The sequence below is a fragment of the Amia ocellicauda genome, chromosome 9, assembly GCF_036373705.1.
Source record: "Amia ocellicauda isolate fAmiCal2 chromosome 9, fAmiCal2.hap1, whole genome shotgun sequence".
Classification (NCBI taxonomy): domain Eukaryota; kingdom Metazoa; phylum Chordata; class Actinopteri; order Amiiformes; family Amiidae; genus Amia; species Amia ocellicauda.
Genome location: NC_089858.1, coordinates 26,143,469 through 26,160,845, shown reverse-complemented (window position 1 = coordinate 26,160,845; position 17,377 = coordinate 26,143,469). Strand labels below are relative to the sequence as shown.

The window sequence follows — 17,377 nt, the reverse complement described above, 5'->3', positions numbered from 1 at the left end:
TGTGGCTTGGCCTTCACTACCCTCCACTGGTGAAAGGACACATTGTTCTTTGGATTAAAATAGAAAGCCCAAAAAGTAATAGCTTTACTTTCCAGAAATACATTGAGTTATTTATTTAAAAGTAACTCAGTTGTACAGATAATTAAACCTAAATCTATACAATTATAGATCAGTGTTGATCTTTCTAGGTCAATTCATATCACACATCACAAGTTAATTCATGTCCTTTCTTGTCTCATATATTTTGTCTTCTTCTAGATAACAAATAACATCCTTCTGTTTATTTTTGCTATTATTGCAGTTTTTTCCCCACAATGTGAATACCACATAGAGACTGGCTTCAACCACCTGTTACTTTCTCATCAGTTTGGTCCAGTTCTTCTTGAGAAATATATTTCTTTCTGGATACTAAAAGGCATCTGACAGACATTGAAGGCTTAAACTGAATACATACATTTCAAACACTGCCCAATTCAAGAAACAATGCACTGGGAGATGGCTCTCTATACATTTACTCTTACCGATAATATCACCACCACCACCCCCAGAAAAACACTCATGCTGTGTCAATGATATTGTAAGTTTAAACTGGACATTATTTGGTAGCAGTTTATACACTGTCCTGACAAATCCCAGAAACCTCATAGCTCAACATTTACACCTAACTGAAAATAAAACAAGGCAAAACCAAATCAAATGTCTTTATAATTTGAATCCATCAGCAAGATACCCCCCCCAAAAAAATAAAAAAATAGAAACATTTGTACCAGATTCCCCAGGAATATGTTATAATAGAGGGCATTACAATATCATTCAGGGGGGTTTAGTACCTCATATGAAAACTGACACTTCTGTTATTGCACCCTATACCCTAGTAGAGCTCACTTTAAATGTCTGGTTCAGCTCTGGCTCCTCAAAAGTCATCTTTGATAAGTTTCATGTCCTGCAGTGTCACTTCTAGCTGTTCCTCTGCTTTGAAATGTACAGACCCATCCATATTCAATTGTCCACTTCCCCTTGTATAATCCACAAGGATACGCTTCCAAACACAAATGGATTTGTGCTCTGGCGTTTTGTCATGATGCCACAATGCTGTTTCCAAGGCCGTTCGCTGTAACGCAGCAAGATTCAGCATTTTGTAAACTCACCATTGCCATCAAGAAATGGTGCCACACATTGACATCACACAAAGACAAAGCTCTGAAGCCCATGAATAGAGTCACTTCAGCCTTTGACTTGCATTGCCCTCCCACAGTAGGCTCTGGAGCAAGGAAGAACTGAAACCACAATACCTAGCCAGAGAAACTACACTCATACTTGACAGCAGACAACAACAGTACACATTTAGACACGAGTTACAAAGTGCAACACGTGGCTGGAGAAGACTCACAGCATAGCATTTTATCAAAAGGATGCCAGATAATTACCCACATGACTCTGAACTTATTTTTCCTGTCACAAAGCTTTACTCAGTATAAAGAGCCTGAATTTCCAAAGTTGCAGTTCCAGAGCAGATTTAAATAATTGTATTATATTTTGCAGTCTTTCAAATTCTGATCATTTATGGGGGCTACCTGCAACCATCTGGTGTCAGTAGATAAACTGTGAGTATGTCACAGTAACTCTGATAAACATATGTTCAGCCCTTCATTATCAGGAAGTGCTTCACCAACTTTGGAATATCAGGCCCAAAATGTAGCGTGGTAAGGGAACTTTGTCAATAAATACATGTAAACCAATCTAAACATCATAAAAGTCATCATAGGGATGAGAAAAAAAAAAAAATAGTGGACAAACATATTATCCAAAACCAGAATACTACCCAAGCAATCCACACCAACACTATGTGATCTTAAACCTCTGTTTAAGGAACATTAATTAGTGATAAATAAAAAAGATGGACTTTTGCTTTTATAAAACATTCACAACAACAAAGAATAATTTTCATTCAATTATTTTACAAAGCTTTAACTGTGAATTCACTTGGCTTTTGACTCTATTGTAGTGCTGTTAATGATTCAAACAGATGTCACCATTGGTGAATTACAGAAATTGAACATCCAGAACTTGGTCGATCATCATTTCTTCAGTCTTCACAAACACTTTTCTGTGCATTTATAGGTGACTGATGATCATGTTATGAGGATCATCTTTGTTTACCAATATTTCAGATTAACTTGAGTGAAAGGTATATCCTATGTCTGACCACTTCTCCAAAGTGTTGTGATCAGATTTGAATCCATCAGCAAGATACCACCCAGTTCAAGATACTTCATATAGACTTGTGGTGACCTTTGTGGACAGCTGGAAAGTCCTGTACACCCAAAAAAGACCTACAAAATGAAAGGGAATCTATCTACCCCTTTTCCAGACATACACTTCCTCTGTTGAAACCTGCCCTTTATGCCCAACAAAAGTGTCCTCCTGGAACCCCCCGCATCGCACACGGCAGAGCGCTTCAAGATGTCATTACGGTAACGTGCCATTTCATACCAAGTCTTGCCAGTCCCAAAATCTTAGAAAGAAGCCATCAAGAATTTGATTTTTTAGGAAACTTAAGTAATCTAGAACATTAGCAGCTGTTGGGAAGTCATTGGTACATGTGGTAATTTATTACCAGTGTAAGTGTAGCGTAACAAGGTATCAAATGTAGAACCTGGGTTGAGTTTTGAAAAATTCCGTTTTATTATGGTGAAATGCAGCACGTTACACTAATAATGCTGGGATTGTGGTCTTTCTTTGTGACTTCACAAAAGTGCACAGTGTTCTCCTGAGGCTACTCTGTCAGAACAGTGTTTCACAGGGGATAGCACATCCTAAACTTTTGTTCTGGCCTTGGGCTTCTCCAGCAGCCAGCTAAACTCATAGCGTTTTCGCGGTGACACCATGTCCAATGTCATCATCTTCTGCTCGCTCTCAGTCTCCACCAGCTTGTAGCCCAGCAGCTTCATGGCGCCCTTGCACACCTCCTGGATTTTGCGCACCTTATCGTGAGGCAGGGCGGTCCTCCACGCCTGCGAGACGTCCATGGCGTTGCGGGAGGTGATCATAAAAGCATTCGAGCCCAGGCCCTTCCCGTGGGTGACCTTGTAAATCCACTCCTGCAGTTTGGGGGTCATTGCCAGGTCTGCAAACTTGTACATTTCAGAGATCTCGGCCAAGGGGTCCCTCACCAGGTCCTCATAGCGCACCATCTTGTAGCGGCCCTTGAGGAAGTAGGGGGCCTTCTGGGAGGCCGTCTCGTAGATGCGGATGTGGCTTCGGCAGATCTCCTCGATCACCTTGTACTGGGGGTCAGCCACACTGGCGCCGCCCGCGTTCAGGATGATGCCGTTGTCTCTCATGAATGACGACATGGACTGCTCCCGGGACTTTACCACAGCGCGCGGGTCCCGGATCAGGTGGATGATTTTGAGGTTGAGTGAGGGGTCCCGCAACAAGGGGTAGAGGGACTTGAGGTCGAAGAAGCGCACCTCCTTTAGCACCACGTGGCTGTAGCTTTTGCAGGCCTCCTCCGCCACCTCAAAGCGTGCCTCACTGCAGGCCTTCTTGCAGATGGGTTCACTGCTGATGTTGTCTCGGCGGTACAGGTCACAGGCCGGTGGGGAGCACAGCGCCCGGCTCGTGCTCCACATGAACAGCTCAGACACGTTGCGCCGGGTGGGGAGGTAGGCGTCGAAGACCGACATGTCGCACTGGAAGACAGAGCGGAGGAGGTCGCGCACGGCCATCTGCAGGGCGTTGGCCCCGTGCTTTTGCAGGCTCACCCACACGTGCCAGGCGGGCTCCATCAGGTAGAAGACGTCCGGGTGCTGGCTGAACACCTGGCCCACGAAGGACGAGCCAGAGCGCCATGATGACAGGATGAGGATGTGCACCTTGCCCTCCCGCTCTGGCCCCGGGGACAACAGGTGGCCGTGCCAGGTGAACAGGAAGACCAGGGCCACGCTCTGTAGCAGCACCACAGTCAGCACCGCCGGCACTGACAGTCTAAAGCGTGCCATGACTGCTGCACCGACACGCCACCACAGCTGACGCAGAGAGAGAGAGAGAGAGGGAGAGTGAAAGAGTTATGTCGGATACATACAACAAGGGTGGCACCCCAAACACAACTTACAAACCACAGGCAAAATCACATTTAACATGCATTGTCAGTTTCCTGAAGACTTCTGGAGGAAATTTGCGAAACTGGGAATATTGATGGCAGTAATAAATGTGGCAGGGATCCTACTAAGCATGGTTGGCAGGCTTTTTGAATAAATGAGTCAATTGGACTTGTAGTCCTTTGCAAAACTGATAAAAAATAATAATCATCAAATTAAACATGGGCAGAAAATATATTTTACAGACCTGCTACGATTCCTGGTGATTTCACAAAAACACACTCCTACATTGTTAAAACTATTTGTTCTTCTAACTGTTATTTAAATTAATTCAGCTCTATTGTGATATAATGCTATCCACCAGATGGCAGACTGTAACAGAAAAAAGGCTAGAAGACCAATTCCACCTGAACTGAAAACGGAAATGATTCTTCCAGAAAACTGTTTTTCCAAAAGCGATTATTATTAATTAATGTATTAATTCTTTCATTAATTTACCCAGGGTAAAGGGTCAATTTCTACTACTACTACTACTACTAATAATAATAATAATACTAATTAAAATGTGTATGTTATTATTTAACATTTTTCACATTTCACATTATTTTTTTAATTAGAGTTTTTTAAGACATCAGTTCCATTATAATTTCAAAAATGAATTACAAAACAAACAAACGAAAAACATTTAACCTGTGCTGATCTCTGACCTAAATCCACTGAACTAACTATTTTTAGTGGATTAACTGCTGGACTGCAGTTCAACGTTGAGCAGATACTTGTGCAAGTTAGTCCCCAGCTGCACAGAAAAAAGAGAGCATCACAAAAAATCCCTACACGGCCCATCTCTGTGTCGGGCAACCTCTGTTTCAACAGAGAATGAAACTCAGAGTCCACTAGCAGAGAAATTACATCAATCCAAAAGAGAAAACCAATAAACACACATGGAAATGTTTTGTGAAGCTTTCGATGATTTGAATATCTACTCTAGCACCTGGTTTACTGCGTCACCATATCAGCTTCGTAACAGACAGGTGGAACGCTATCATATACAGACAGCTTTACATTCTTAACAGAAAGACTGCAGTTATGAAGAAGATCACAAATGAACAATGCTACAGATCCAAGAAATATCAAAAACAACAAAAACAGGAAATAGATATGATAAGTAGGAGTCTGGTCAAATACAATGGACAGGCCTTATGGCAGAAGAGGGGATTTGGCAGGAAGCTGCTCGCTCTCTGTATTCCTCTCTCCTTTCCTGATCATGTAACCCCTGATGAAACCTAGCGCAGGAAAATTTCAGAGTCCACAGAAACTTGGCATAGGTGACCCTGGGAACGTGACAGAGCTGTACTTGTTCTGGATCAAAAGAAAATTGCCTTCATTGTCTCACGCCGTGGGGGATGAAAGACCCGTGGCTTACAGCTGACCCGGGACCTCGATGTTGTGTCTTGGGTTCTTTTTTATTTTGAACGTTGTGACATTCACGCGTTCAGTATTTTTTCCTGTGGTAATTGACAGAAAGTGTTTCTCAGAGGTCTTTCAGCACACTTGCATACTAAGTGATTTGCTGGGGGAAATAATAGACCAAAGCAAGTTTAAGTCTTTAGTATTTTCTTACCTGGAAGACATTGTTTAGTACCATCCTAGTGATATTCATTTCATTCTTTATACAATAGTGCTGGTTTAACTTTTATTTATTTCTAAACCCTCCTTCTGGGATTTGATTACAACCCTGTAGTACATTTTTAAAACTCAAGTCAGCTTACATCCCTAAAACAAAGTTCTCTAAAGGGACGACAATTTAGAAATTGAATTTGTTGTAAAGAGTGGGCTTGCATTCACAGTGTCTTAAAACCTAAATAACTTAAGTGTCCCCTAAAGCAGTGGTTCTGAACCCTGGGGGAACACAATCAAAAAATAAAATTAAATTTGGGGTCTCTGATTTGCATAAATAAATAAGAAAATATAAACAAGTGAAAACGCTTTTAAACATTTAAAATTGAAAGCAAACCCCTATTTACTTGTACCGTAACACAACATCTTGCCCCAAAAACTGCGATTGTGTCGTTACAGCACTTTGGGGTGGGAAAGGAAAGCCGGCCCGAGTTTAAGTAAAATCTTGGCATCCCTGCAATGAGCATTTCTGATATTAAGGAGCCATGTTGTCAAGTGTGATATTTGAGTGGATGGAGAGCTACAGAAATGTGTCCTTTCATGTTTACAGCCCATGAAGTGGGTGCCAAGTGAAGTAGTCATGTTGTATTCTAGACATGCCCCCGGCTCCTCAGTGCTCACTCGTCCCACACTCAGCCATTAAGGCTGTCTCAGAACTGGACTGGGGGCAAGAATACACTGTCCTCAGCCCACTGTGCCGAGCTGTCTAGGCCCTTCCTGAGCAAACACTTGTCCTTTCGATGATGAATGAATGCTCTAATAAAGGCAGCTAATTTAAACTGCTGTGGCACCAGAGCCAGCCCACGCCTCCCAAAGCCAGATGTGTTGACTGTTGACACATTAGATCAACAACACAAAGTTTATTTTTCCACTTCAGCCCAGTCACATGCTACTGAAACCCAAACAATTAAACTTGAAAAACCAGATGTTAAATCCATAGGCTACATATGGCCATTACATAATAATAATAACAAAATAATAACAAAATATCTAAATTCAGGTGACATTTAACTACCACTCCCAACTTAGGACAACCTAATATATGCAAAATCCATGCCAACCATAAGCTACATCCAATTATGCCTAGAAAACAATAGTTCTTCTGATTTTTCCCACTGTTATTGCATATTGTGTATATGACCTCTAGTCCCCTCTAGTCCCCTCTAGGCACAACACATATTACATTTACTTTGCACCTTTCACAAGTATTTCACATAGCTCAACAGTTAAAAGGAAGGCATCAATTAATAACATCAACACACAAACAGCATTGAGAAATGTAGCAAATCAAATCCACGACATCAATTTTGAAACAAACAACAAATGTACACAATTAGCTTTTTTACAGTTTACTGGATTATGTCAGTTTGTTGGCTGTCTGTATTAACAGTGTGGTGACATCTTTGTTTAAGTACAAAGTAAGCCTACCACAAGTCTCTTTATTTTGTATTATATCTGTCCTGGAGTAATGTCAATTGTTCAGAAACCACTTTGTGGCTAAATTGTTTTTACTATATATTTTATATATATATTTTTACAGTGGAAACTACAAATCTAGACCTTATTTCAAAAGTTACTGCAAAATACAGTTACATTTTATCAGAAAAAAATGGAAATTAATCAAATCATTCTGAATTATTAGACAATTATGTTTTCAGTGGATACAATCCTACAGATACAATTGCTGTATATTCTGTTCTTTGAATTCAGGAGTACAATTACAGGAAGTAAAGACATAGATATTTGTGTGCACACATCATACTTCCACGCTGTTCTGGTGGAAAAGAGGTTAAATATATCCTTTTAAATTAACTACCTGGAATGAGGTATAACAAGATTCATTAATTGACTCAATATAAGAATTATTCTAAAAATCCAAGGTACAAAGGTTCAAAGTCCTATTACTAACAATACAAATAACGTTAATGTTGGGTGGGGGGGTCGGTTGGCAGCAGGATAACACATAAATTATAGTGAACCAAGTTAATTTGCATTACTAGAAAAGCCACTGCTGTGATTTCAGGCCAAATGCTTGTGTGTCAATGCAAAAACCATGCAAATGCAAAGTAAAAAATAAAGAGAAAGCCAGCAAAGCTCCCTGTAATCATTCATGGGATGTAATACAATGCACTGCAACAGAAACATTCAGAAAGTATTAATAAATCAAACTTATTCACCGTTTTGTGGTGATCACTTATAGCCAAGCTGTTACTGTTCCCCTTTAGTTCAACTGTTGGCACATCAATAGTAGCCTAGAAAAGATCCCGGCAAACCACAAAAGCATGAATGTTGTTTGCTTTGGATTGTATAATTGTATTGTGCAACAAGAAAAAGATTACACATTGAAATGTCTCTCTCTTACAATAAACCTTAACACAAAACCGTATTCACGCATTGACTCTATTGACCTATCGTCTAAAGCAACAAAAGCTTTCTATGGCAGAACACACTTTCTTTTCTTCCTTATCCTGTCAAATTCATAACTAACATTTTTGTTTTGTTATCAACACAGAGGAAAACAATGGTTTTAACTTTGCATACTGACACTGCATTCACATTTTTGTAATGGGAAATATTCCCCCAAATCAGACCAGACCCTAATTGTAAACTATTTTGAAGTTTAGCTAAAGGATTTTAGCTGCATGTGGTTAAATTACTTACTAATTTAAAAACACAGAATGACAAATTTCCCTCCCAGTACAAACTTAAGCGCATGTCCCTAGGTGATCATGTTTTAATAACCAACTGAACTGGGACCGTCTCTGATTAACACAGACTTGCACTTGGAGACGTTGTCCATAAACATTATGTAATGCGGCTATCAGCAGAGTTTATAATGTGTTGTTTGTTTGCTGGTGCATCACTTTCTCAGCTCTCACACCATCAGTTATTCATTATGACACCAAGCACCTTGTGTGGAGAGGCAGAATGCTGTTCACTGATGATTAAAGAGAGATGCTTGTGCAAATGATAGGCCGTGTACCTGGAGTGTAAAAGTGTAGTAAACATTAATCCCAGCAAGGCCAATGTACAACAAGACAACTGTGGACGTGTGAACCTGCCTCTGAAGCACAATAAAGGATTTGAATCAACCCTGTAAGAGTTGGGAATCGATGAAGCAGATTATTAGTTCCATTATTTTCTGTCCCAATTTACACAACAAAATGCTTTGTTAGATTTTTCTTCCACATGTATGTTTTCAGTAAACACTGTGATAAAGTAATATTTGATTATCCCCAATGCAGACAGAGTCAGAAGAAAATGCTGTTACTACAGAACCCAGGACAAGCAAGTTTGATTTCACAACATACTCCTTACCACATTGAGATTCCTAGGCATGCTACAGTTAATACAACCTTAGTTCCTTGTTAGAAAAGATAGCATGTTTATTCTGGCCATCGTAAATAGTTGTTCTCATCTCCTCTCCTAGCTGTGTGAACATGTCAATCAGAAGTGCTGAAGAAGTGATTCTTCCATTCCAGAAGGATAGTTAATGAGGCTGACTCAGCTCAGGGCACTGTCTGCCAAGCTAGCTGTTAGTTAAAGAAAGAAAGCAAGTTCAACAATCATGAAACAATGGATTATGCCTTCACCAATTCTTTCCTACCATCAGCACTTTTACATATTGTACTTTATATTGGACACAGGTGGCTTTAAGAGCCATTTTCAATATATGTGCACAGTTGGTATATGTCTGCAAAACCATTACAAATATCTATACTCTAGTAATGACCAATTGTAAAGCATAGACCCAAAGTTTTCAAAGATGTTCTTCTTCTGAAGCCGTCAGCTGTATTCCAGGGCGATGGTCAAACCCCTGAGGATTAATTTAGGGTCTTTTTTCTAGGCGTGGGTTGTATGGAAACTATAAAAACCATTACCCAATCTACCCTGTTACAAAGAAAGCATTATGAAGTGAAACTATTTGTGGTGTACATTGTATTCATAGTAACTGTACTAACAGTAAGGGAACATGTCAAGCTATAAACTACAAAGCCCACCTCTAGGGAAAGCGCTGTGCAGAACATTCCCGGTTTTGATTTAACACTGATGAGCTGTGGTTTCCTTTTTCTTTCTTTTTTTTATTAAATACGCTTTCAATGTCACTATACCATAAACGTGTTCTTCTGCCTGGGTCTTCTGCAACCAAAATATAATAAACGGGACAAAGAAGCCATCCGCAATTTAACAAACCTAGCAAAACACAATCCTGTGCAACAGAATCACGAGTGTCGCTTTTCAATCTAAAGTCGCGGGAGTACATTGATTTAATTGATAACAATCAATTACACCGCTTTCCACGTGTGGCTCCAAACAAGCCCGGGCAATCAGACAGCGCCGGACCATCTGCTCCCCCGCTCCGAAACAACGGCCACCGAACCTCCCATGGCATTTGTGAACATTTGGAGAAAACTATATACAAAAGTGTCACTGTTGCAGCGCTGGCAGGGGAAGCGGCGCCTGTGCAGCACCAGCATCACGTCCAAGCCGCGACTCCAGTAAGCAGCCCCTCTAACGGTTCTTCTCGACGCAGGACTGGGAACACCGATAGACCAGTGTATTGCACGGCTTCAGCTGCTACTGAATCAATGCGTGTGTGCTTCTCCTCTGTGGCTTACCTGGACAACAGCAATGCACGGACCGGGGACCGGAGACCGGAGACCGGAGAGCGGCGGCGGCGCAGGGTCTCGCTCCGTGGCGCGCGGCTGGCTCGAGGCAGCTCTGCACAAAGACGCAGCTCAGACGTGGCTGCCGCGCGGGGGGGCACGGCGCTACACTTCACAGAATAACCACTGTTTCCATCTTTCAGCACGCACGGAGTGGTTGATGGCAACATGGGTATGTTAGGTTTATTACAGCTACACAGACACCAGCTGTTACTTATAAAATACGTGGCCAGCTTTCGATTGATTGTGGAGTTCCAAGTTTGTTTGTTTGTTTGTTTGTTTTTTGACGGAGGAAAACGTTTTATAACTTTAGAACGGGTGCTTGTATTTTTCAGTTATTAGTATACACCACACGATTGAGTATGGTAGTCTGTGGATATTGGGGGTTTTAGCAGTGTGCATTAGATTGCACTGCATTTAAACGTGAAGCATTTCATATATACTGTTTGTTATATAATAATAAGTGTGTGTGTATATATAGATATGTGTCTGATTTGTATCAAAATCAACAGCATCCTTTATCGATTCACTGCTGGATGAAGGCTTCCCTAGATATTTTTACTTGCCTCCATGAACAGCCTCTTTTTTTTTTTTTTTTTTTTCTTCAGGTCATACCAGCAAATATTTCATCTTCCCATCTTTTATGCTGTCCTTTTTGTAATCTCTTGGGATCCATTCTATTTCTTTGGTCTGTTCTCTTGCAATGTATCCAGCCTATTGCCTTTTTCTGTCACATACTTTTCTTTGTTTTCTTGTATTCCAGCATGCATCTCTCTGTGGTTCTTTGTGTTTCCAGGTTCCTGTATAAGTTTTGTGTTTAGTGACCAGGATTCTGACCCATAAGTGAACACTGGTTGCATGAATTGATCAAATACTTTTCTCTTCAGGCAAATGTGTAGATATCCTTTCAGTGGCATACTGTTTCTTCCAAATGCACTCTTCTTTTAATTTCTTCCATAATATCTCCATCTGTGCTGACTTGTTGTCCAAGGACAACTTTTTGACTTTGAGTATCTGTTGATCTACTAACATTTTTAACATAAGCTGTTAAACATGACTTTGGTTTTACTCAAGTTCATTTTAATCCAGTTTTCTTGCTTGCATCTGAGAGTTCATGAAATTGAAGCTGCAGGTCTTCAGGTGTCATCACAATGTCATCTGCAAATCGTAAGTTGTGCAGATAAGCTCCATTTAACTTGGTTCCTTTTTCTTCCCAGTGCAATGTCTCAAACACTTCTTCAAGAGTTGCGGTGAAGAGTTTTGGAGAGATTGTCTCTTTGACATACACTATTACAATTTAAAAGTGTATTGGTGGTGTTAGTGTTGATGTATCATTGTTGTAGATTATACTTAATAAGTGTTATATATGAGATTGCTAACCAGACAATGGCATATTGGGGACAGGTTACATGCCTGGGGGGGTAGTAATTAGTCTGAGGTTGTTTGGGGGGGGGGAATCTTGTGTCCTGTGTTAATCTGTCTGTTAGGAGTAGGAGTCTGATGCTTCCTGCCTTTCCCCTCTGTCTGTGTCTTGGGTCTCAGACTATAATTTTTGTTAAGGCTGTGTAGCAGCCGTAACTAAAATAAAAGATCAGTTTGCTGTTGGAAACGGTTAAAATAGATTGAATAGTGAAGAATTCAATTACATGGTACAAAAGCTGGAAGTTTTAATTGAGGGGAAGGATTTGACATTTTTCAGACTAAATACAAACCCTAAATTGACCTTAATCCCTGCACTGCCTGCTTCTCGGAGATTAACTAGCTTTTGCGGTGAAACGCAGACCTGGGTTCATCTGGATTTAGTTGTGCACAGTTTTGCGAACCATTCTAAAGGGCTGCATGGTTCTTTCTCTCGATATGCTATACTGGATGGGAAAGCATTGTCTGTTAACATTTGAAAGCACAGGAAACAGCTGGCGATCATGGGAAGCAGTCTGTGAATTGTGTACACATAAACTGAGCTTTTTTTTTTGTTATTACAATATAATTTTTTTACCTTTTGGAAACAATTGTGAAGGAGAAGCAGGTTCTGGTTTTCTAATACAATATTCATTAATGAGTAAGACCAGCATTTGTTTTTTCCAACCATGAGTAGCTAAGCTGTATGTTTCTTTAGTCACAAAATTATTTTCATTTATTAATGTACAAACTCTTATGCTGACATACATTTGCACTCTTCTCCTGCAAACATATTTTTGTCTATTATATATTGTTTTGTATTGTTGTACAGTGTCCTTTATGGAAGCTTTCTAGTGCCACAATACAAAACAATACATAGTTAGGACCATAAATATTTGGACAGTGACACAATTGACATCATTTTGGCTCTGTACGCCACCACAATGGATTTTATAGGAAACGATCAATTTCATTTTTATTTAATTTTGTCACTCTTCATGTGGAGCCATCGCGTAAATCAAAACACTGATGCGCTGCAATCCAATGGCATTACAAATTCACAACATCCTGTAAACCGATATGCCGATAACTTCGGTTTCAGCATACAGTTAGGTCCATAAATATTTGGACTGACACCATTATAATCATTTTGTCTCTGTACACCACCACAATGGATTTGAAAGGAAACAATCAAGATGTGCTTTAAGTGTAGCCTTTCATCTTTAATTTGAGGTTAGTTACATCCAAATTGGGTTGTAGGAATTGTAGGAATTACACCCATTTCTATATGTGTTGCCCCCAATTTTTAGGGGCTCAAAAGTAATTGGACAATTGGCAGCTCAGCTATCTCAGCTGTTCCATGGCCAGTTGTGTGTTATTCCCTCATTACTTCAATTACAGGTAAGCAGATATTTCAAGTGTGGTATTTGCATTTGGAATCTGTTGCTGTTTACCCTCAATATGAAGTCCAAAGAGCTGCCACTATGAGCGAAGCAAGCCATCATTAAGCAGAGAAATCAAAACAAACCAATCAGAGAGATAGCGAAAACATTAGGTGTGGCCAAATCAACTATTTGGTACATTCTTAAAAAGAAAGAACGCACTGGTGAGCTCAGGAACACCAACAGGTCCAGAAGACCTCGGAAAACAACTATGGTGGATGACAGAAGAATTATTTCCCTGGTGAAAAAAAAAAAAACCCTTCTCAATAGTTGGCCAGATCAAGAACACCCTCTAGGAGGTAGGTGTATCTGTGTCAAAGTCAACAATCAAGAGAAGACTTCTCCAGAGTAAATACAGAGGGTTTACCACAAGATGTAAACCATTGGTAAGCCCGAAAAACAGGAAGACCAGATTAGTTTGCCCAAAAACATCTAAAGAACCCTGTACAGTTCTGGAACAACATCCTATGGACAGATGAGACAAAGAATGATGGGAAGAGAAGATTGTGGAGAAGGGAAGGAACTGCTCATGATCCGATGCAGACCACCTCGTCTGTGAAGCATGTTATGGCATGGGCATGTATGGCTGCCAAGGGAACTGGTTCACTTGTATTTATTGATAATGTGACTGCTGACAAAAGCAGCAGGATGAATGTTTAGGGTTATATTATCTACTCAGATTTAGCCAAATGCTTAAAAACTCATTGGACGGCACTTCACAGTGCAGATGGACAATGACCCGAAGCATACTGCGAAAGCAACCCAAGACATTTTTAAGGCAAAGAAGTGGAATGTTCTACAATGGCCAAGTCAATCACCTGACCTGCATCCAATTGAGGATGCATTTCACTTGCTGAAGGCAAAAACTGAAGGCAAAATGCCCCAAGAACAAGCAGGAACTAAAGACAGCTGCAGTGCAGGCCTGGCAGAGCATCACCAGGGAAGAAACCCAGCATCTGGTGATGTCTATGGGTCGAGACTTGACTGAAAAGGATTTTCAACCAAGTATTGAAACTCACAATTTAATTCATGATTATTTTAGTTTGTCCAATTACTTTTGAGCCCCTAAAATTGGGGGACCACATATAAAAATGCGTGTAATTCCTACACCGTTCACCCAATTTGGATGTAACTACCCACAAATTAAAGATGAAAGTCTACACTTAAAGAACTTGATTGTTTCTTTTCAAATCCATTATGGTGGCATAAAGAGACAAAATGACAACAATTGTGTGTCTGTTCAAATATTTATGGACCTAACTGTATGCTGAAATTGAAAAGTTATCGGCATATTGCTTTACAGGATGTTGCGAATTTGCCGTGTCATAATGAAATGCAATACACACGTTGTTAAACAATACAAGCTTATTTTTGTCTTATATCTGCTGAATTGCTTGACTGCATCATAGTATTTTATTGTCCAAATTAAATGTAGTAATAATGCTTTACATTCCTTAAAAGCAGTGTTATGGTAGTGACTGAATTAAATTCAATACACGCATTGCATTGCAGCGCATCAGTATTTTGATTTACACGATGGCTCCGCATGAAGAGTGACAAATTAAATACAATGTAGGGGCAGGGACTGGATGAGATTAACATACGGGGGCGGGATTATAGTTGTGGTTCACCGCTGAGTTGAGTTGAAAGACAATCGAAGCCCAATGAAACTAAGGCTGGGCGATATATCAAGTTTTTGCGATATATTCAATATATTTTGGGCGAAATACAAAACACTGAAATGTGGGAGGAGTAACTGTCAATGTTTTTATGCAGCCAATCACCGTGGAAGAGGAGAGAGAAAATGTGTTGTTGTTTTGCTATCGAATAATTTGTCTTGATGTTAGTAAATGAGTAGGCTAGTTTTGAGGTCTTTAATCAGGAAATGCAACTGCTTATGAAGTTGAATGTTTGTTTTAAAATCATGGATTTGTGGGATTACGATCTTGAATGTTACACTCGCTATATTAACCATTTTTAAAAGCAATAGAAGCGAGTGAACGGAGTAATGAAGTTACCTGGTGTTAATTAAATGTTTGAATTACACACTAAAAACAGAAGCAAATACTTTTTTATATATATAGGGTTTCCAGCAGCGCTATTCAGGCCGTGCGAGAAAAACAACAAACTTTTAAGCACAAGCGCGCATGTTCCACCTGCTCTCGTTCACTAGGCTACACCTGAAGCACCCCCCCCCACACGCCTTGCCTATGAAACCACCATATAATTTGTATAAAATTAAAGAATAACGTTTGTCAGCATTTAATATAAATTGAAAAGCAATGTAAAAAAGGAAACGTACCAGCAAGGACGGATGTTAATTGCATAAACACAGATGTGGTCAGCGCATGTGTTGCGTGATTACTATTACTTGTTGTTATTATGTGATCATAAAAAATACTGATGTATACACAGTACTGTTTTAGGCAGGTGTGATGCTGTAAAGTAAAAGTGCTTTCAAAAATAGACGTGTTAATAGATTATATTTATCAATTCACTAAATGCAAAGTGAGTGAACAGAAGACAAATCTAAATCAAATCCATATTTGGTGTGATCACCCTTTGCCTTCAAAACAGCATCAATTCTTCTAGGTACACTTGCACACAGTCAGGGATTTTGTAGGCATATAGTCAGGTGTATGATTAAACAATTATACCAAACAGGTGCTAATGATTATCAATTCAATATGTAGGTTGAAACAATCATTAACTGAAAAAGAAACAGCTGTGTAGGAGGAATAAAACTGGGTGAGGAATAGCCAAACTCCGCTAACAAGGTGAGGTTACTAAAGACAGTTTACTGTCCAAAGTCTTACACCATGGCAAGACTGAGCACAGCAACAAAACACAAGGTAGTTATACTGCATCAGCAAGGTCTCTCCCAGGCAGACATTTCAAGGCAGATAGGGGTTTCCAAATGTACCGTCCAAGCTCTTTTGAAGAAGCACAAAGAAACGGGCAATGTTGAGGACCGTAGACAAAGTGATCGGCCAAGGAAACTTACTGCAGCAGATGAAAGACGCATCGTGCTTACTTCCCTTCACAATCGGAAGATGTCCAGCAGTGCCATCAGCTCAGAATTGACAGAAAACCGTGGGACCCTGGTACACCCATCTACTGTCCAGAGAAGTCTGGTCAGAAGTGGCCTTCAAGGAAGACTTGTGGCCAAAAAGCCATACCTCTGACGTGGAAACAAGGCCAAGCGACACAACTATGCATGAAAACACAATAACTGGGGTGCAGAAAAATGGCCGCAGGTGCTCTGGACTGATGAGTCAAAATTTGAAATATTAATCTGTAGCAGAAGGCAGTTTATTCGCTGAAGGGCTGGAGAGTGATACATGAATGAGTCTGCAGGCAATAGTGAAGCATTGTAGAGGCTCCTTACAAGTTTGGGGCTGCATTTCTGCAAATGGAGTTGGGGATTTGGTCAGAATTAATGGTCTCCTCAATGCTGAGAAGTACAGGCAGATACTTATCCATCATGCAATACCATCAGGGAGGCATCTGATTGGCCCCACATTTATTCTGCAGCATGACAACGACCCGAAACATACAGTGAAAGTCATTAAGAACTATCTTGTTGGGTATTCCCGGTCTGCAGTGGTCAGTACCTATCAAAAGTGGTCCAAGGAAGGAAAAGCGGTGAACCGGAGACAGGGTCATGGGCGGCCAAGGCTCACTGATGCACGTGGGGAGCGAAGGCTGGCCCATGTGGTCTGATCCAACAGATGAGCTACTGTAGCTCAAATTGCTGAAAAAGTGAATGCTGGTTCTGATAGAAAGGTGTCAGAACACACAGTGCATCGCAGTTTGTTGCGTATGGGGCTGCGTAGCCGCAGACCAGTCAGGGTGCCCATGCTGACCGCTGTCCACTGCCGAAAGCACCTACAATGGGCACGTGAGCATCGGAACTGGACCACAGAAAAATGGAGGAATGTGGCCTGGTCTGATGAATCACGAGTTCAAGGTGTTGACTTGGATTCCAAATTCCCCAGATCTCAATCCAATCGAGCATCTGTGGGATGTGCTGGACAAACAGGTCTGACCCATGGACTGATCATTTCTTTGTCAGTGGGCAAACATACAA

General features: G+C 40.6%; 1 protein-coding gene and 1 long non-coding RNA gene across 3 annotated transcripts in view; one reads left to right on the top strand and one right to left on the bottom strand.

Moving 5' to 3' along the window:
- Positions 1–687: 687 nt before the first annotated feature.
- Positions 688–17,377, bottom strand: part of chst6 (carbohydrate sulfotransferase 6) — a 20,721-nt gene continuing 4,031 nt past the window's right edge. The window contains exons 1-2 of one of the 2 annotated variants that reach the window (XM_066713900.1): positions 10,400–10,537; positions 688–4,031 (exon numbers count right to left, since the gene is read on the bottom strand). In XM_066713900.1, the coding sequence (XP_066569997.1) occupies positions 2,817–4,004 (1,188 nt within the window). In that variant the 5' untranslated portion in view covers positions 4,005–4,031; positions 10,400–10,537 and the 3' untranslated portion in view covers positions 688–2,816. Of the gene's footprint in view, positions 4,032–10,399; positions 10,538–17,377 lie in introns of those variants that run through there. The other variant, XM_066713901.1, reaches the window with a different exon arrangement.
- LOC136759077 (uncharacterized) overlaps positions 10,533–17,377 on the top strand; it is a 27,238-nt gene continuing 20,393 nt past the window's right edge. Inside the window, exon 1 of the long non-coding RNA XR_010820005.1 lies at positions 10,533–10,619. This is a non-coding gene — a long non-coding RNA (uncharacterized LOC136759077). The remainder of the gene's footprint in view (positions 10,620–17,377) is intronic.